Source organism: Cnephaeus nilssonii, assembly GCF_951640355.1.
Source record: "Cnephaeus nilssonii genome assembly, chromosome: 3".
NCBI lineage: Eukaryota > Metazoa > Chordata > Mammalia > Chiroptera > Vespertilionidae > Cnephaeus > Cnephaeus nilssonii.
The window spans coordinates 22,684,582-22,704,075 of record NC_137074.1 but is presented as its reverse complement, the minus strand read 5'-3'; the positions used below and the strand labels follow the sequence as shown (position 1 = coordinate 22,704,075).

Sequence of the window (19,494 nt, the reverse complement as noted above, 5' to 3'; positions counted from 1 at the left end):
TCCGCGAGCCGGGCCGGAGGCGCGGCGCTGGGTGGCGCCGAGTGGGCCGCGCTCCCTTGGGGGGCGGAGTCTCCACGGCCCCCAGGTCCCCGACCCCGGGTCGCCCAGGCGCCGCGTCCGGGCTCCAGGCCCCGCCACCCGCTGCCCCGGCGGAGTGGGGCGGGGCGCAGGTCGCAGGGGCGCGGGGTGTGCGGGAATCCCCGAGAGGGCGCGGCCGGTGGGGACCCGGCTCCCGGCAGCGGGCCGCCGGGGGGCGGAGGGGAGGGGCGGGGCCCGCGCAGCCTTATTTCCTCGAGCGCCGCTCCCAGCGCGGCCGGTGGAACGCAGCGCCAGCCCTCCCGCGTCCATGCAGCCCCGCCTGCAAGCGCTGCCCGCGCCTGGGCCCGGGGGCCCGCGCCCCGCCGCCCCGCTGCTGGCGCTGCTGCTGCTGCTGCTGCTGGCCGTCCGGGGCTCGGCGGCGGCGCCCGCGGGCTCCGAGGGCCCCCGGGACGCCGGGTGGCAGCGGGACGCCGAGCTCCCGCACGGGCTGCTGCAGCAGGCGGCGCGCGCGGCGCTGCACTTCTTCAACTTCCGCGCGGGCTCGCCCGCCGCCCTGCGAGTGCTGGCCGCCGTGCAGCGGGGCCGCGCGTGGGTGAGTGCGGGAGCGACGCGGCGGGCGGGCGCGCGCGCGCGGGGACCCGCCACGCACCGAGTGGGTGGTGACGCCGAGGGGCGCGCGCCTGTCCGCCTGGCGGCGGGGCGGCGACCGAGGCTAGGCTGGTGCCTGGGCGCCCCCGAGGTATCCAGGCGTGCAAGGCGCGCGTCCGTCGGGGCTCAGAGCCCGCGGGAAACGGCATTTGCGAGGCCGTTCATTGTTCACCGGGCATCTCCTATACCTGGGAGAGGTGTCTGGGGAAACGGAGGAACAGACCCACAAGGCAAGGCTTGGTCTTGCCTGGGGGTACCCAGTGTTGGGGTGGCCACGGCGGGCGGGACACCCAGTGGCTCCAGCGGGAGCCCAGGGCGCGATTTCCAAATTCTAAGCCAGTACTCACGCCTGGCCGCGGACAGACGGGCTGGACCATTGTGGGCCACCACGCAGGGGCTCCAGGATGTGGTCGGAGTCGACACGTCTTCCTGGGTAGGAACCTCGGTAACCCGGGCGTCTGCCTGAATCTAATGGGAGCGGGCGGACCGGGGCTGCTTCCCACGTGAACGGAATGAGTGAGAACCTTACAGCTGGCTGTCGGGGGGCGGATTACAAGGCACTGGCTGTAGCTTCGTGCGGTCTGTGACGCTACATTGTTCTCTTCGGCAACTGGAAGATTACAAAAGTTACAGAACTGCACTGAGTCTGCCCCCCAAAGTCACCATTCTCTTCCCAGGGACTCTCAAATATTCCACAGAGCCTGCAGCCTCAGCCTCCGAGGACCTAGGCTTGAGTGGGGTGTATAAATGGGTAGAGTTTTAAAGCGGGGCGGTAGGATTTTAGCTGAAGATTGTTCTCGAACTGGTGCCAGACACGGGGGTAGGGAAGGCCATCAGGAGGCTCAGCCCTGGTTCCGCAAAGACTTAATTCTGCAAGCTAGAGGGGCTCCGTGTACTGAATGATGAAATCACATCGTTTCTAAGGAAAAGGCAACCTATTCGTGTCACCCGTTTTAAAAATCCTTGCTGTCTTGGGGAGAAGAAAGTTCCGTTTTACTCGCCCAACAGACGAGTGAGTCCAGAGCTTTAGAACTCGGTATCAAAGTAGCAGAGAGCAGCCCCCGCCCAGAGGGCGTTCCTGATACCTGCTCCCGGGTTACCAGCAGGGAGGATTCCCTACAGAAAACCACGCTGGCTCAGAGGTCATTAGGGACTTCCAGTGCCAAGAATCTGTAGTCTAGAGGCCAAAGTGGTTTCAGTTTCTCCCAGGAATTTAGTGAAATTATTTTCCTCCATTTTCCTGCCTCCTCCAAATATCACCACTAAAAGGGCCCACCTCCAGGGTGACCAAGGCAGACTGGGGCAGGCTGAGTCTTCAACTTGTGACAGCCGCACGCCAGGGTCCTTGAGGGTGGCAGAAGCAGAAGAGGGGGCGAGAGTGAGTGCCAACTCTTACTGAGGCACTGCCGTGGACTGCCTTTCCAAAATATGGGGGAGCAGGAGGTGAGGTACTGTAGGGAACCCACATTCCAGCTCCTTGCTTTGCCTCCAGTGAGACGCACAACCTACAGAGAAGGTCCTGTGAGTCTTCTCCGGCTATTTTCCCACTTGGAATGGAAATAATTCATGTCCTGCCCACCATGCCAGTTATCCTTAAGAGCCGTATAAGGTGATCTGAGCACCAATTGTAAAGTATAAAAAGGTGAGTTACCATTATACTGAGGGACAGTCCATTCATCCATTCGTTTATTGAGCACCTACTATGCGCCAGGCTCTGGGCTAGGTAGTAAGTATGGCCCTAACCCAGATTGGGGTGGGATCGTTAGGAAGGCCTCTGAGACTCACTCGGCTGCCTTAGTGAGGAACAGCGACCCCACCCTCATGAAGCTTTCAGTGTAGTGACTTCGGAATTTCTGATTCCCTTACAAGGGCAGTCAAAGCATTGATAAGTGAAAATGGTAGGTCCCCAAAACTCAGGTTTGCGTTCTTTATCCAGTCAGTGCTGTTAGGTCACCGAAGGAGGAATGCACGAGGCCAGAATGGTGAGGGATTACGAATTTATTCGATCATTCGCACACCAGGTTTCAGCGGTTTTTAAAGGGCTTTTGGTGGGCTTTTTCTGCGGGGGGAGAATTCTCTGTGCAGGTCCAGATTCTGGGCAGTCTGATGGGAGAGATAATGGTCTTAGGAAGTGGATTGTGATCTAGGCAAGTGGAATGCCCACTGTGAAGTGGTCTAAAGGCCGGTTCCTAGGGGAGGGGTATTGAGTCAATTATCTGATCAGACCTAACAAGTGCATTTTCAGAGTGAGTGCTCCGTCGCTGCACAATGTCTGTGGTGCATCCAGGACTGACCCCAGGGTGAGCAGGTGGCTGGGTGGGTGCAAAGCACCGCTGGAGGGATCCCTCTCCACCCTCGGGGTCAGCACGTCCCCTTGTAAGACAAGAGGCTGGGGCCAAGTCCGAGTTTTCAAACGAATGGCCCACTAGTGGGTTATAGAATCAGTTTAGTAGGTCGCAGTTGTTTTGTGTGGTTTTTGTTTGTTTTTACTGCGATCGTTTGGAATACCAACTATTAGGGTACATTGCAGAAATACGGGTAAGTAGTACCTCAAAATGTTTCAAATATATATGTATGAACTAGGTCATTATGAAGAATGCGGTTATATATATTATTTCAGAGAGGAAGGGAGAAAGAGATAGAAACATAAATGATGAGAAGGAATCATTGATCGGCTGCCTCCTGCACGCGCCGCGCCCCCCCCCCCCCCCCCCCATGGAGCCCACAACCCGGGAATCTAACCATGACCAGGAATCTAACCGTGACCTCCTGGTTCATGGGGCTGAAGAATGTGGTTCTTTCTATGAGTTTCTCAGCTGAACAAAATTGAAAGCCGGTGAACCAAATGATTAAGGTCTCTCCCAGCTCCAAAATGCCATGATGCTAAGACTTAGTGGTCGGCAAACTCAGTCAACAGAGCCAGATATCAACAGTACAACGATTGAAATTTCTTTTGAGAGCCCAATTTTTTAAACTTAAACTTCTTCTAACGCCACTTCTTCAAAATAGACTCGCCCAGGCCATGGTATTTTGTGGAAGAGCCACACTCAAGGGGCCAGAGAGCCCCATGTGGTTCGCCAGCCGCAGTTTGCCCAACAAGGTGCTAAGTGATTCCTTGGTTCTGCAAGAATCCCTCATTATAGACACACTGTTGCCCTCTAGTGGTGAAATGTAGTAATGGCTGTGGCAGTAACTGCAACTAAGTATTAAGAAATCAGTGCTAACTGTTGAAGACCGAGTGAGCATTCTGTTTTGCTTTGTTTACTGATTGAAGGAGAAGTCACAGCCCCCGGGTCCTGTTCCCTCGCTGCCCCCGCCTGATGCCATCTCCTTCCTGGCCTTACCCTCATCTTCCATGACCCAGGAAGCTGCTACTTTTGTGATATCACATGGCACAGCCTCGGAGACAACGGTGGGCGCTTGGGAGTGGTGCTACTTGGGGTATCCTGGGTCATCCCCACTCCCCACTACTCACCCGTAGACAGGTCTCCTCTGGCCACTCAGCAAGCCCTGGGACCACTGGCCCCTGCCGGAGCAGCCCGCGGAGGCCAGCCCTTTCCTGTCGTGGAGAGAGGCGGGCTGAGCTCTGTGCGCACACACGTCATTACACCAACCCATCCGGGAATCAGCTGGTGCTTGGGGCTGGGTCACTCAAGGGGAATGAATGCCCTCTGGCCTGGACCAGATCTGTAGTTAGAAACATAATTGAAACAATTGACCAAAGTGTGGTGGAGAGTTATGCACATCCCTTAATTGCTTCCATTGAAATTAAAGTCCATGTGAATGTAAAGGTATCCCCTGTCTTTGGGGATAGGGCTAAGGCTATTTCATTGTAGTCTTTATCGCAAGAAGACACACCCAGGAGGAGCTGTGGTTTGTGTTGTTTACTGACCAGGGAGGGAGCACGTGCTAGGAATACAGTGCTTACCCCTCTACTTTTCCTTCCCTTTTCTTGCCCAGTCTTGACTCACCCACACCCAATTCAACAGCAAGAGTTTGAGAGACTTTATCCATTCCTAATACAGCATTTAACTTGGATTGCATGGACCTGGCATCTTTTTCGCTGCCCTCTCCTCACCAGTTTATATAACATTTACCTATGCAATCAGGTTATAAATGCACCCGCCTTAAGCAAGGTTGGGAGCAAAACAAATGACTTTGGTAGAGCATCAGGCGGCCCCCAGGCAGGCAGGCTGGGCTCGGGTCCCGGTTCCTGTGGGCGCCTGTCCCTGTGGCCGACGGCAGACAGGAGCCTGTCCGCTGAGCCGCAGGCAGTTAGGTGACCACCCACCCTGCTAAGAAAAACCTTCCTTTATCGCCTTTCCATCTGTAAAGCACTGCCGTACCACACAATCCATCTAATTACGGCCCTCCTTCAAGTCTTCTCTCCATTAATGTCGATAGCTCAGAGATGATTGTTCACAAGAATAGGAAAGCAACACATTAAGGGAAAACTGGAGAGTGGAACAGGCCACAATGAACATGGAGGGGGGAAGATCAGTAATAAAACACAGACGTGAAATAATCTTTATTTGCATGCAAGGAAGGCTCCTAAGTGCTTTTACAGACCTCATGAAAGAACAAGGAGCGGGGGTGGGGTTGCGAGATGGACATGGCTCTTCAGCTCCCTCCCTGCCCTGCGGGTGACACCTAACGATCCTGAAGGCACAGAGCGGAGAGGCACTGGCCCTCCTTCCTGCCCTGGCCCTGCTCCTGCTGGCGGGGCACAGGGGCACCCGCAGTCTCCACCCGGCCTCCTGCCTGACTGCGGAGTCTGAGTCCAGCTGGCGGTAGGACAGGCCACCTGGCCCTGGGGCCTGGATTTTGGCCTTGGCCTCCATGGCTCGTTGCCCCGGTCGCCCGAGCCAGTTGCTCCTGGATGCCTTTAACCAGCTTATAATACATGGTTTGAACCACAAACGTTCTTTACCAGCCTGCAACATGTGCCCCTTGTCTTGCCACGTGGGGTGTCCTAGGTAAGGATGCGTGTGATCGGAGCGTTAGTTGTGGCCCCAAATAAAGTCCCCTGGTGGCAGGTTGTGGATTTAGCCACCAGGAGGCGGGCTTGGCTGCACGCTCTTCCTCAAAGGGCCCGAGTTGTTCTGCTGAAGAGCAAACGTAAACACTCAGCCCCAGAAGGACCGACATTAACGAGACATGGAATGTCAAACACACACACACACACTCCCTGATCTCAGCATATTGGCAACGATTCACCCTAGAGATTTAGGCAGCCTTGGCATTTATTTGCCTTTGCGATGGTGCCCGAGATGAAGAGGTCTTTGCGGAGCTGGACCCACAGCGGTTGGGTAGTAGCCACAGCAGCTCTCCACGCGGGGTGGCTTGTGGTTGTTTGGGAAGTCTCTAGTCAGTAAAGCCACGTTATGAACGGGGGTCTTGGGCCATCGCTGTGTGCAAGATGCATGTGATTCCATCCCTGATGGCCCCAAGGGTTCGAGCCCACCCAGAACAGGCCATTTATGATCACAAGTAACTTTGTATCTGTATTAGCTTCACTGCTGTAACAAATTTCACCTACTTCAAACGTGGAAGGTGAAAGAAACCACATATTTATTCTCTTATCATTCCGGTCAGAATTCCGAAATGGATCTCACTGTGCTAAGATCAAGGTTTTGGAAGGACAGCACTCTTTTTTTAAATATATATATATATATATATATATATATATATATATATATATATATATTATTGATTTTTTACAGAGAGGAAGGGAGAGGGACAGAGAGTTAGAAACATCGATGAGAGAGAAACATTAATCAGCTGCCTCCTGCACACTCCCCACTGGGTATGTGCCCACAACCAAGGTACATGCCCTTGACCGGAATTGAACCTGGGACCCTTGAGTCTGCAGGCCGACGCTCTATCCACTGAGCCAAACCAGTTAGGGCAACAGCACTCTTTCTGGAGACTCTAGACGAGATCCACTTCCTTGCCTTCTCCGGCTTCTAAAGGCCACCTGCACGCCTTGGCTCATAGCCCCATCCCCCATCTTCAAAGCCAGCAGCGAAGCATCCCCTGAATGCGACTCCTTCCTGTAAGGACCCTGGATGCTCTGCCCATCACACTGGCCAAGTGCCCTTTGCCATGTAAAGTAACATTCACATGAACCCGGGGATTAGGCTGCGGGCACCTTCAGGCCGCTGAGCTCACGCAGGAACACTGCTGGACAGGGGAAGGACCAGCAGCTCTTGCTCCACCTCTTGCCAGGCTGAGCTCTGCAACCCGGGTGACCTCCTTCCCTCTGCAAGTGCCTGTCCTCACACCCTGCTGCTGGCGGGGGCTGCTTTCCGCTTGCTCCTCAACAGCCAATTTATTTCCGCTCTGCACGCGTGCCTGCTTCTGCTCTTTATCTCCTGCGCGGCACTAGCTAGCATAGGGCCCTGCAAGAGACAAATATTAAACATTTTAGAATGAAAAAATGAAAGCAAAGGTAGCTGGCAGGGTGCTGGGACACTTGGACACCTGGAACAGGAGGCCGGGCCAGGCCAGGCCCTAACCATTCCTGCCCCCCTGGAGGTGGGAGAGAGAGTCCACTCCTCACACCCCCCTTCAACCAGACTCTCCTACTGAGCCCCGCCCTGAGCTGGCCGCCAAGCAGAGAACACAGCCTGTGGCCATTCCCACTCGGGCTCCTGTCAAAGGGCCAAGGCCTGGCACCCACAATTGGCTAAGCAAAGATGGACACATGGGGTACCATCTCTCTCTCTCTCTCTCCACCTTAACCTCCTGGAGCCAAGTGTCCTTGTGCAAACCATCTGCTGGGAACCCCAAGACGGGCCCTGACCCGAACGAAAGTCGACAACTTCCGCCGCATGCACTGCGTTCGCTCGGTCTGGGGTGCCCGAGGGAGGGAGGTGCAGGAAGAGGAGTCTGGGCTGGGATGGCATGCACCGGCGCTCGCTCGGTCCGGAACAGAAAACGGCATAGCCGTTTTTATCCCCAGACGAGCTGTGTACTTGTCTCCAGCTCAGCCTGACTCAGAAAGCTAACCTTCTCCAGGGAAGAAGTTTCCTCTCACACGACATTTATGTGTTCCTCCCAGCTGTGGGGGCCGCGGGGGACATTTAGAAGCGAGTCTCTCAGGCCTGGGAGGCCCAGTGTGCGCGGGAGGGGAGGGGAGGGGAGCGGCCCCTGGGGGGGTTGACCGCCCACCGCCCGCCCCAACCTGCACACGTGAATTTGAAGTCGTCACCACCAGCTCTGAGGCAACACGGTGGGACCCTGCTGAGCACCCAGAAGCAGAAAAACAAGGGACAGCATCTCCCCACAGCACAGCGTTTCTGTCCGAGATTCGCTTTCAGCAGAATCGCGTCCTGGGAGACGGCCGGCCAGTGTTTTGGGGGCTCCCTCCGCAGCGGACAGCAAGGCTTCTCTGGGGCGCCCTCCCAGCTCTTCCCTTTGCTCCGAGGCTTGGAGTGACTTGACGAGGGGTGTTACATTTCTAAAATGTGTCCTGGAATAAACAGCACCTATTCTCCATCGCTCATCACGTTCCTCGGATTTATTGTTACTTAAACAAACAGTGTATCTTATCGAATGCAAACACAGTCCGGACAGGCGCTGGAGGCAGGATCTCTGATCCACTCGCATGAGGACAAGCTGTGTGTGTTACCCGGAAAGTAGACCCGACTTGGTAGCATTGCTGTTAGAATGTGCAGATGAGCCGAAACCTGTTTGGCTCAGTGGATAGAGCATCGGCTGCGGACTGAAGGGTCCGGGTTTGATTCCGGTCAAGGGCATGTACCTTGGTTGCGGGCACATCCCCAGTGGGGGGGTGTGAGCTGCTTCTAACTTTCTATCTCTCTCTCTTCCTCACTGTAATAAATCAAAATATATTAAAAAAAAAAAAAAGAATGTGCAGATGTGCTGTCCCGGGGCGGATGCAGATGTCTTTATCTGGAAGACGGCCGTTCCCGTGAAGCAAGGAGTGATGCTCTTCGCGGACTGTTTCAGCCCAGCCGGCCTTCTGCTTGGGGGAGTCTCTAGTCAGTAAAGCCAAGTTATGAAAGGGGGTCTTGGGCCATCGCTGTGTGCAAGATGCATGCGATTCCATCCCTGATGGCCCCAAGGGGACGTGCCCACCCAGAACAGGCCATTTATGATCACAAGTAACTTTGTATCTGTATTAGCTTCACTGCTGTAACAAATTTCACCTACTTCCAACTTGGTAGGTGAAAGAAACCACATATTTATTCTGTTATCATTCCGATCAGAATTCCGAAATGGATCTCACTGTGTGCTAAGATCCAGGTTTTGGAAGCGCACGTCCTAGGAGGGCGCAGAGGGCAGACCTGCCTCTGGGAGTCTCTAAGGCGCCAGGACCTGACTTACCAGAGACTCCGGGGCCCCCCACTTTGAGATCATGTTCCTCCACTTCATTTAGTCCTCATGATGCCCTCGGGCGTCTGGGGAGAACGCAGGGCCCTGTCCGCATCCGGCTGCGTTCTAGTGACCGTCACTTCCTGCCGCTCCCTCGGGGCCTCAGTGTCTCAGCATCCGGAGAGAATTCCTCCATGTGAGGTGCGTGGACCAGCAGCCGCAGCCCCTGGGTCGGGTTAAAATGCACGCTCCCAGGCGCCACCCCAGGCTTACTGGCTCAGACCTCGCAGCTCGCAGTTTTAGCCGCCAGGGGATTCTGTTGCAGCTCAAGTCTGAGACCCAAGTCCCTGCAGGAGGCCTTCTCTAGCCTGGCCCCCCACCCACCATCGGGACCTCGACTCCAAGTCTACCCCTCCCTCCACGAACGCTCATCTCCTCCACCTGGCTGCTCCCCTCGCCCGGCTGACACTCTCCTCCTCGTGCTGGAGGCCCGCCCTTCCTCTCTGCTGGTCTCAGCCTGTCCCCCAGCACTGGCTCCTGTCCCCCGGGCATACCTCGCCTGAAAGGGTGCAGCCAGGGGCTCCTTCCTCATCGCAGAGCGTCTTCATGTCCGAGCCGCTGTGGGTTGAGTTGTGTCCTCCAAAAAGACAGGGTGACGTCCTAACCCCCACGTTGCAAATAGGACCTTGAAAATAGTGTTTGCAGAAGGGATCATGATAAGGCCAAAGAGGCTTGGCCTGGGCCTGGTCCTACCACTCTGTCCTTGTGAGACCCCGTGAAGGTAAAGAGGAGAACGCCACTTAGACTCAGAAGCTGGGGTTGGAGGGAGGCAGCTGCGAGCCCAGGACCGAGGGCACCGCCAGGGGAGGGTTCCACCGGGGCTCACCGGGAGCGCGGCCTGACCACACCTTGACTTTGGACTTACAGTCTCCGAAGCGGAGAATCCGTTTCTGCTGTGTTTGAGGCTCCCAGTCGTGGTGCTTTGCTACGGCTGCCCTAGGAAACTCATAGAACCATGCCCTGCCTGGCTGCCTCCCTTCCAGAGGCTTGGGGGGGCTTGTCTATAGGCGTGGTGGTTGTAAGCACAGCCCCCCCCCCAACCCCCCACCTCATGCACACACACACACACACCTCCCAGGCAGCTTTCTCTCCGCCCTCCCTTAGAGAGAGGCTGCTGCTGTGTACGGGAGAGTGGCTGCCCCAGAGCCTGGCTTCCTTACCACTCCCTCTGTGACTGTGAGCAAGTGCTTCAGTTTCTTCATCCTTAAAATGGGGATAGTGCCCTGGCCGGTGTGGCTCAATGGATAAAGCGTCCACCTGGGCACTGAGGGGTCCTCGGTTGGATTCCCAGTCAGGAGCACATACCTGGGTTGCAGGTTCAATTCCCAGCCCCAGTTGGAGTGCCTACAGGAGGCAACCAATCCATGTCTCTCTCTCTCTCTCTCTCTCCCTCCCTCCCTCCCTCCTTCCCTCCCTTCCACTCCCTCTAAAAAAAGGAAAGAAAAAAACAAGGATAACAGCAGTCTTCACCCCCAAGGGCCCTGGTGATGTAATGAGTGACACACGGGTGCCGTGTAAGAACCACGTGTGGATGGGAGAGCTCAACTGTACCTGTTATTGCTTTTATCATGATTCCTGCCCAGTGACTAGCGGGATGCTTTACACACAAGCAGTGAATAAGTGTTTGGTATTGATTTGATAAGGACCTGAGGGCCATTTTTTTCTGCCCAAGAAAGTACACACACACACACACCCACACACACACACCACACACACACACACACACACACACACACACACACACACACGATGAGTTCAGTCCTTTGAAGGCATTCCTGATACACTTCCTCAAAAAGGAAATGAATGGCCTGTCTCCTCCCCAGCCTCCAAGCTGACTGCAAGCAAAGCCCCAAATCCAAGTGCTGACCGCTCCCCTAAGGAGCCCGTGGTGAGGCGAGGGGGGTGGGAGGTACTCGAGGGGAAGGGCTGGATTCTGCCCTTATTCATGGCCAGGGGCAGCAAGAAAAACAAGAAACCTAAAAAATAAATAAAACACAAAAAACCAGGTTAGAACCTAAACCATGTCATTAAAGGTCCCGGGTTGCCCAGCATTTAGTTCTGGGGACAGTACCCGAGTCCCCTCTTCTGCAGACAGTAGGACCCCCCTCCCCCATCCAGTGTTGCTCCCCCCCCCCCCGCCCCGTGTCAGTTACCTGCGGTCAACGCTGGTCCGAAAATACTAAATGGAAAATTCCAGACATAAACAATTCATAAGTTTAAATGGAGTGCTATTCTGAGTAGCGTGATGAAATCTCTGCCCCAGGCATGAATCATCCTTCAGCTGTATACACTGCCGCCGCCGTTATCAGATATTTTAAGAGAGAAGGACGGCGAGGCCACATTCACATCACTCTTATGACAGCACATTGTTCTGTTTGATCATTGGTTATTGGTGCTCATCTCTCCCTGTGCCTAATTTACAAATTAAACGTCATCGTAGGTAGGTATAGAAATAACTTCTATATATGGGGTTCCAGGTATCCACTGGGGGTCTTGGATGGTATCCCCTCAGATAAGGACTGTAATTAAAAAGAAATCTGAGGCAAAGAGCTGCTCATTTCTTCAGGGTATCCAGTCTCCTGGTCATTTGCTTTGTTTGCTGAGTTTTCCTTTCTATAAAGAGCCTTAATTCTGGAAAGTATTAGAACAATGTGCGGGGCCGCTGGCTGCGCTCTGAGAAAGGGATGTGAAACTTCCTGATCTGTTTCACAGATGGGCGGTCCTGGCGGCTGGGGGTGAAGGGACTGGGGCTGTGATCAGCGGCTCCCGGACAGCTCCTTCCCGGGGAGCCAGCCGCGGTCCCCTTCCCCCAGCACCAGGTCGGCTCTTGCAAAAAATGTCTGATTAGCTCTTGTGTTTTAATAATAGCTTTGCACCATGTGGCTGTAGCAACTGGTGTACAAGCCACAGGGGGAGGACCAGCTGACCGTGAGCTTCTAGATTTGAAGCCAACACACAGTGGGCAGTTTACTCCTCTCATCTAATGAATCTATGTGAAACACGAAGACCCAAGTTTAAGATACGGGGAGGGGACATCCATAGGAGTTACTTTGGACTTAATTTGCTGTTAAATGACTTCCTTTCTATTCCCCCTCCCCCCAAAATATATTTTTATTGATTTCAGAGAGAGGAAGGGAGAGGGAGAGAGAGAGAATCATTGATTGGCTGCCTCTTGCACATCCCACACTGGGGATTGAACCCACAACCCGGGCATGTGCCCTGACTGGGAGTCTAACTGTGACCTCCTGGTTCATAGGTCCACACTCAACCACTGAGCCACGCAGGCCGGGGACTTTCTCTCTTTTTTAAAGCCTGGTGCTGTGCTTGTGGTCCAGGTACCAAGTGGAGGGAGCAACTTTTTGGTTCCGTCTGTGTTTGTGTAGTTACTCTCTTTTGTGCCTCTTTTCGGTCACCCCAACCTCCCAGAGGCAACCACTGGAAACGGTCCTATGTGTATGATTCTGTCTGTAGTGCTCTTAGAAAAGACATTGTTGGTTTGTGTGCAAACTTTAATTTAAAAAATGTTTGTGCGTGATATGTATGCCATGCAGTTTGTTGTTTCTGTTTTCAAGCACAGCATTTAGGGTCTGTCTGTGTTGCCATATGTGTGGCCAGTCTGCATGGCACTCCATGGCAGGCACCCCCCGTTTACCTGCCCTCCCCTGCCCCCAGGAGGGGACACCAGATTGCCTCCAACTCCCCCCCCCCCCGCCACACACACACACACACACACACACACACACACACACACACACAGCCTCCAGGAGCATCCTCCTGGGAGGCCCTTGTGAGGCCCTGTGCCAGTTTCCCTGGAGACAGAACCAGAAGTGGGGTAGCCAAATCGTAGGGCGCAGGTAACTTGATTTGACCCAGTGGGCCAGACTGCCCGCCCCCCTCAGGCTGCCTCTGGGCACCCTCCCACCGGCCACGCAGGAGCCATCTCCCCCATTCCGGCTAACGGTTGGCCCTGCCCACTCTCTAATCCGTTGCCAGTCTGCTCATTGTGCAGGGGTACCTCACTGCTTCCTTGGTTGCGTTTCTCAGGTGCTCATGGGGCTGAGCTGGCCTTCAGAGCTTTGGCATCGAGACCCGTGCAGTGCTCACGGCGGTCCACTCGGCCCGGCAGGCAGGCTGGCTGGCTGGCTGGCCTTCTGTAATGCAAGCATCCTTTCAATGTGGTTGGTTTAATAATGTCCTAATAGGAAACGTGCGTTCTAGCGATAATTTCTGATCTTGAATTACAGGACTGTTTGTGTTGACAGTGTAAACAGTTCTGTCTGCCCACCACATGCTTCTCTCCATTTGCAGTCCCCACCTTGGTTCCCCTTGGTCACCTGGCCCCCCGCAGGCCCTGCACTCACGCTGGACACCTCCTCGCTGCAGCACCAGCTCTCACCTTCCATCTTTTCTTTCTTTTTCTTTTTCTTTTTTTTCACCTTCCATCTCAGAGCAATCTTCTCAAAAGGCTTCCTCCCCGCCCAGGGCTTTCCATTTCTCTAAGGACAAGCCCTCACTGGAGCCTGCAGGGGCCGCTCCTGCCGCTTCCTGAGCCCGCCCTTGGCCCTGGCTGCTCCGCCCGCCTTCAGCCGTCTGCTCCTTCTGTGCTGAACCATTTCCCAGCTCCCCTCCCCCAAGCCCCAACCCCGAAGTCAATTCCTTTCTAATCTTCAGAGTTCAGCTCCAAAGTTCAGCTAACTTCCCCACCCCAAGGCTGGGTCCGTTCTCCAGTGACCCTTCCATCGCTCTGACATCACCCACAGTCCATTCCACAGCGATGGGCCCTGCGGCCTTCTCCGGGCCTCACTGCCCTGGGGCTGGGCTCTCTGTTCTGTTCCCTGGACTCCGCACCTCGCACACGCTCCATAGGGAGGCACCCAACACATCCCAGGGCGGATGTTGGACAACAAGGACCTCTTGATCGCAGAATAATTTGAACCCACATGGAGCCCAGTCCTAAAGAAACGGAGCCTGAGACACTTTGCACACGGTGTCCCCGATGCAGGCCCGCAGGCCGAGATGCCACTTATCTCGGGAGGCCGGCCAGCGGCTCTGGGGAACTTGTGACTCAGAGGAAGGGAGAGAGGAGAGGCCTCAGAGGAGATAAAAGGGCTGCATCTTGATAAGGGACAAAGTGCCATCAAAAATATAAACATCTTATTTGGAACAAAATGTAGATGCTTTTAAGAGGCCTAATTAAAACGAAGTAAGGAAATCAAATCGGCGAGGCCAATAGCTCACAGGCTCCGCCACCCGGTCTCCCCCCCAGAGGGTACGCATGCTTCCCCGGGCTTCCAAAAAGACACCCCCTACCGGGGATGTGCCCGCAACCAAGGTACAATGCCCTTGACCGGAATCGAACTCAGGACCTTTCAGTCCACAGGTCAACGCCCTATCCACTGAGCCAAACTGGTTTTGGCCAAAGATAAACCTTTTACTAAAAAAAGGTACATGCCTGGGGCGAGCCCTCACCATGACCTGCCCAGTCAGGAATGTCTGATCAGATCTTGCTTGTCAGCACTGCGCGTCCTCGGATGGGCGAGCCCGTTTAATACTGTTGCGCCTGTCGCTGGTCCTCAGAGTTCTCCCTGTGCACATCTTCCCGGGGCGATGGCATCAGATGCGGTGTCTCCTTCTGAATCTACTTCTATACACTCAGCTGCCTCCGGGGCGGCTGCCATGTCCCCTGCACCAAAGATTGCACCTGCCTCCTCTTCTCAGGAATGGCCCTGACCTGAGGGGCGTCCCTGACCCCTATGTGAGAGGCCTGCACTCGGATACTCGAGGCTGAGACCCGCAGGCAGGGCTGCCTTCCGTGAGGACGGGTTGTCCTGGGAGCCAGTGTGGCTGAGGGTTCTGGGTTCCTCTAACTTGGGAGGGGGCCGTGAAGACCAGGAGACAGAGGCAGACGCCGTGGGTAGCCTGTCCCACAGGTGGCCCTTTATACCCTTCATCCCTCATTGGGAGCTTCAGGGCAAACCAGCGTCAAAGCAGCCTTGCTGGGAATACCCCTTTTCATTCTCCCCTGGCCTCAGGCTCGGGGTTCTAATCCAGGGCCTTCTCTCCCGCAGGTCCATAGATTTCAATAACGGTAAAAACAGTGAACAGACATTGAACTTGTACCCTGACCCAGGCACTGTCCTAGCTGTTTTATTTAAAAAAAAAAAAAATTTTTTTTTTTTTATTGATTTCAGAGAGGAAGGGAGAGGGAGAGATAAAAAACATCGATGATGAGAGGGAATCATCCATCAGCTGCCTCCTGCACGCCCCCCACTGGGGATCAAGCCTGCAATCTGGGCATGTGCTCTGACCAGGAATCAAACCCTGACCTCCTGCTTCATAGGTCGATGCTTAACCATGGAGCCACGCTGGCTGGGCCATCCTAACTGTTTTAAAGCCACGTCTTACTCCTCATAACACCCTGAGTACTGTAGTTAGGTGTACTTTACTGGGGCTCCCACATACTTTGGTATCAAGTTCTATCTAAATCCCCTTCATAAAAAAAAAAAAAAAAGAGTCTTTCCTGACCATGGGCCACACTCCCCAGACAGCCTTTTCCCAGCGTCACTGCCTCCCTGGAGCGCCGCCCCTACACTCTGTCCACTTAGAAACGCCCAGACCTATAGGGAATTTTTGTACGAGTTGATTTGAGCCAAACTGACCACATACGCTGGGGAGCAAGATCTCAAATGCTCCAGCGAACAGTTTTGCAGCTTCTTTTATGCATTTGAGATTAAGGAGGGAATGTCAGGAAGATGGGAAAAAGCAAGGCGGGGATTGGGTCAGAGGATACTTAAGGAGATTGTGTTTTGAGGGGTAGTATCCCCTTCAAGGGGTATTGCTTCTGGCATTTCAAAGGTGTGTGAACCTAGACGCACACCTTAAATGGCTTAAAACCTTTCACTAAAGAAGTGACAGGCCTGGCGCGTGACTACCCACCATGACCTGCCCCGTTAGGAATTTATGATCAGACCATCCTGTGACGTTCCTGCCATAGAACCCTTTACATCCACAGCTCCATTCCCACGCCTTTGCCTGGCCGGCACCTGCTTCTCAGCGAATTAGTTGAGGCCTCACCTGCCCTGGAAAGCCTGCTTGTAGGCTGCACTCGGCCACACTGATGAGCTAGCTACACCACGTGTCCACTCAAGCAGCCGGTACTGGCGAGGCTGGCCTGGATGTCACATCTCCTGGGTGCCTGCCGCAGCAGCAGGCACACAGTGAATGAGTGAGCAGACAGACGTGTATGAATTTTGTAAATTGAGGCCAGTGTTTCCGTTTACACTGGAACTTGTTTTAAGATTGAAAATGAGCCCTAAGCAAATTGCTCCTGGGTGCTGGGTGCTCCCCTCCCCCCAGCAGCATTGATAGATACACCCATGTGTTTACATGTTCTTTACACAAATACCTGCCACAGGATCCTATCCCTCCATTCTCCAGTTTCCCGGGATCCTTTAAGAATCTGTAACAGTAACGGGTGCTATCTGGTCTAGTTAAGATAACCCTGACTGGTTATTATGTTCCTGGAACGAGCCAAAGGAAATGGATGTTCCCAGAATTTAACTTCATCAGAATTATGTGAAATAACTTCAGCTCCATGCAGCACAGACCTCTCTTCTCTAGAAAATTCTCCTTGTACTGAACGATCATTTCACACTAAAAAATGATAGCCACAAAAGTAGATGATGGTGTCCGGTCGGCATGGCTCAGTGGTTGAGCATCAACCTAGGAACCAGGAGGTCACAGTTTGATTCCTGGTCAGGGCACATGCCCGGGTTGTGGGCTCGATCCCCAGTGTGGGGCGTGCAGGAGGCAGCTCTCTGAAAAAAATAAAAATAAAAAAATAGATGATGGCAAACAATATAACGGCCTCCGAAACAGTTTAAATTGCTCTAATGGTCTGGGCATATATACTCTAAAAATATGCATTGGAATCCATTCAAAAGCGTAAAAAGCAAAAGCGTAAAAAGGCTCAACATGCATTTCCGAAGTGTAGAAGGAGGTCTGCTGGTGGAAGCTGCCAGGGAAGGAGAGCCCCTAACAGCTGAGGTCTGGTCCAATGGCGGCACTCCATCCTGTCCCACCGCCGACCTCAGTGGTCGCTCCCTCTGCCACTCCTGAGTACGGGTGTGGCTGGCTCCCTTCCGGCCCCTGGATCTCAGTGAGGTTTCATCTCCTCCCAGGCACCTTCCTCGGCCACCTGCGGGTGCACACAGGCACAGGGAAAGGCCTGACACTGAAAGCCCGCCTCTGTAAGGAAGGCTGGGACACACCGAGGAAAGGCAGGCCGCTCCAGTCCGCCAGTTAAGAGTCTCTTACGGGAAATTTACACACGAGGCAAGTGTTGGGCCTAAAGAATTATATGGAGCCGGGCAGGATGGATGGGGTGCTGGTGTCAGAGGACGGAACCTGCTTCACATGCTTGCCCGGGGCAGGAACCAGCGCGCGGTGGGCACAGGGAGAGGGTCTGTCCGACGGTCTCTGAGGGATTTAGGGAGACAATCCCTGTTCTGGCCCTGATCTAGCTCTTTGGTCTGGCAATGGCTGTGCCACGGAACAGCCTCTTCTCCACGCCCCCCCCCCCCCCCCTTGTAATAGTAAAAGCAGTCACTCTGCCCCACCACTCCATTTCTCCCGTTATCTCCATCTGAAAACCCATTATTTATTCCTGGGCACACCTGTTCCACCAGGACCAGGGGCGGGAGACCGGGCCTGTCTCCCCCAGGACAGGGCGTGGACGGGCCTGAGGTTGGGGCACGCAGGTCCTCCCTCCACAGCCCTGCACACACATCGGTTCTCCTGTAGCTGCTCTCGCGCAGCCAACTTCCAGCCTCAACGCGACCGTTTCCCTTTCGCAGCCTCCCTCTTGTGAGTAGGTGTCAGCTAGCCGGCAACAAGGCATGATCAGACCAAAACACGGGACCTTTTCTCCTAACAAACACCGGTGTTATTCAGGTACGGCTGCGACAGCAACCATTTCCGTGCCACGTTACCCCAGGAGAGTGATTTTTGGATACGCAGACGTTAGCAGAGCTTCCACCGGCTAAGAGTCAGTTTCTATTTTTCAGATTAATTCAAAGAAGGAATGTCAAGTTGACCTGGAGTTCACCACAGAGCGCTACAACCCAGAGGTAAGCTGCTGTCATTCGTGGAGTCTTTCTGTTGTTGTTGTTAATCCTCATCAGGGGATATTTTTCCATTGCTTATTAGAGAGAGTAGAAGCGGGGGCGGGGGGGAGAGAAACATCGATGTGAAAGAGACACACCAATTGGTTGCCTCCTACACAGGCCGACCAGGGCTGGGGATCGAGCCTGCCCCCAGGTACATGCCCTTGACTAGAATCAAACCTGGGACGCTTCAGTCCTTGGGGCTGATACTCTATCCAAATTGGTATCTTATTAGCAACTCATATGAATTTATTTTTTTGAGTAAGAATACTAATATATAGTGACGTGGAGGTGGGATTTTTTTCCTGCCTTTGTTTTCAAGAACGGAGGAGCAGAGCGAGGCAGGAACTCGATTCCACTCCTGCCATGTCACGGCCTTCTGGGGGGCAGCACGTAGAACAGTGCACACAGCATCATCCCTCCTTCCTGGGCCCCGGGAGGGAATTTCACAGCTCCCTTTGGTACCCCTCCCTAGCACCTCACAGGCCTCCGAATGACTCACTCTCAAATGCCACCCCGTTCCTCTGCCCGTCAGCTGGTGACATTTCTCGTTAGCAGAGCGCAGAGCGTGTGGCCGGCTCCAGAAGCTGCCTGACACAGGTTTTCTGAGCGGCCCGGCGCGGGGCAGTGCACGCCACCGGCGTCACCAGCCCCCACGTTCTGACCAGGCAGCCAGGGTTTGCCAATTCCCTTTTCCCTTTTCCCCGTCCTCAAGAAGAGAGTAAACAGAAAACATACAGAAATGAGACCAGACGTACCTCCGTGCGCTGGGCTAGGCTGCAAGGCAGCAGCAGGGAGGAGGGAGACCAGCCAAATCCCCTCTCTGCGGTGCTGAGTCGAAGCAGGAAGAGCAGGTGGCGGCCAGCATTGCAGAGTCTTGGGTGGCAGAGCTGGGGGGTCGGGGGGGGGGCACAGCCGTGACCCCCAGCCTGATGCTTCCAGAACAACGCTGCCCGTATTCAGAAACAAGCCCCTAACAAGACAACAATATGCTCTCACTTGGCTAATTAACCGAAGAATTAAAATGTTTCTTAAAGCTTAAGGAAGATGCCTTTCACTTTAGAGCTGCAAACTGAAAGCATTAGATTAAAGCTAAAGGGGAAACAATTACTAGATTATTTTGATCAACAATGTGTGTCTCTGACGAGCACAGCTCGCTAATTGAAGTGTCCATGTCCGGGGGTGAGGAGTCTTTCATCTCCAGACGACAGCTTTGATTCTGCGGCGCTGATCTGGGGGGTAG

The 19,494-nt window shown here is 54.3% G+C and overlaps 1 protein-coding gene across 1 annotated transcript in view; it reads left to right on the top strand.

The window, feature by feature from the left end:
- Nucleotides 1–288: 288 nt before the first annotated feature.
- RARRES1 (retinoic acid receptor responder 1) overlaps nt 289–19,494 on the top strand; it is a 30,717-nt gene continuing 11,511 nt past the window's right edge. The window contains exons 1-2 of the mRNA XM_079764976.1: nt 289–631; nt 18,153–18,215. Coding sequence (XP_079621102.1) covers nt 347–631; nt 18,153–18,215 — 348 coding nt within the window. The 5' untranslated portion in view covers nt 289–346. The remainder of the gene's footprint in view (nt 632–18,152; nt 18,216–19,494) is intronic.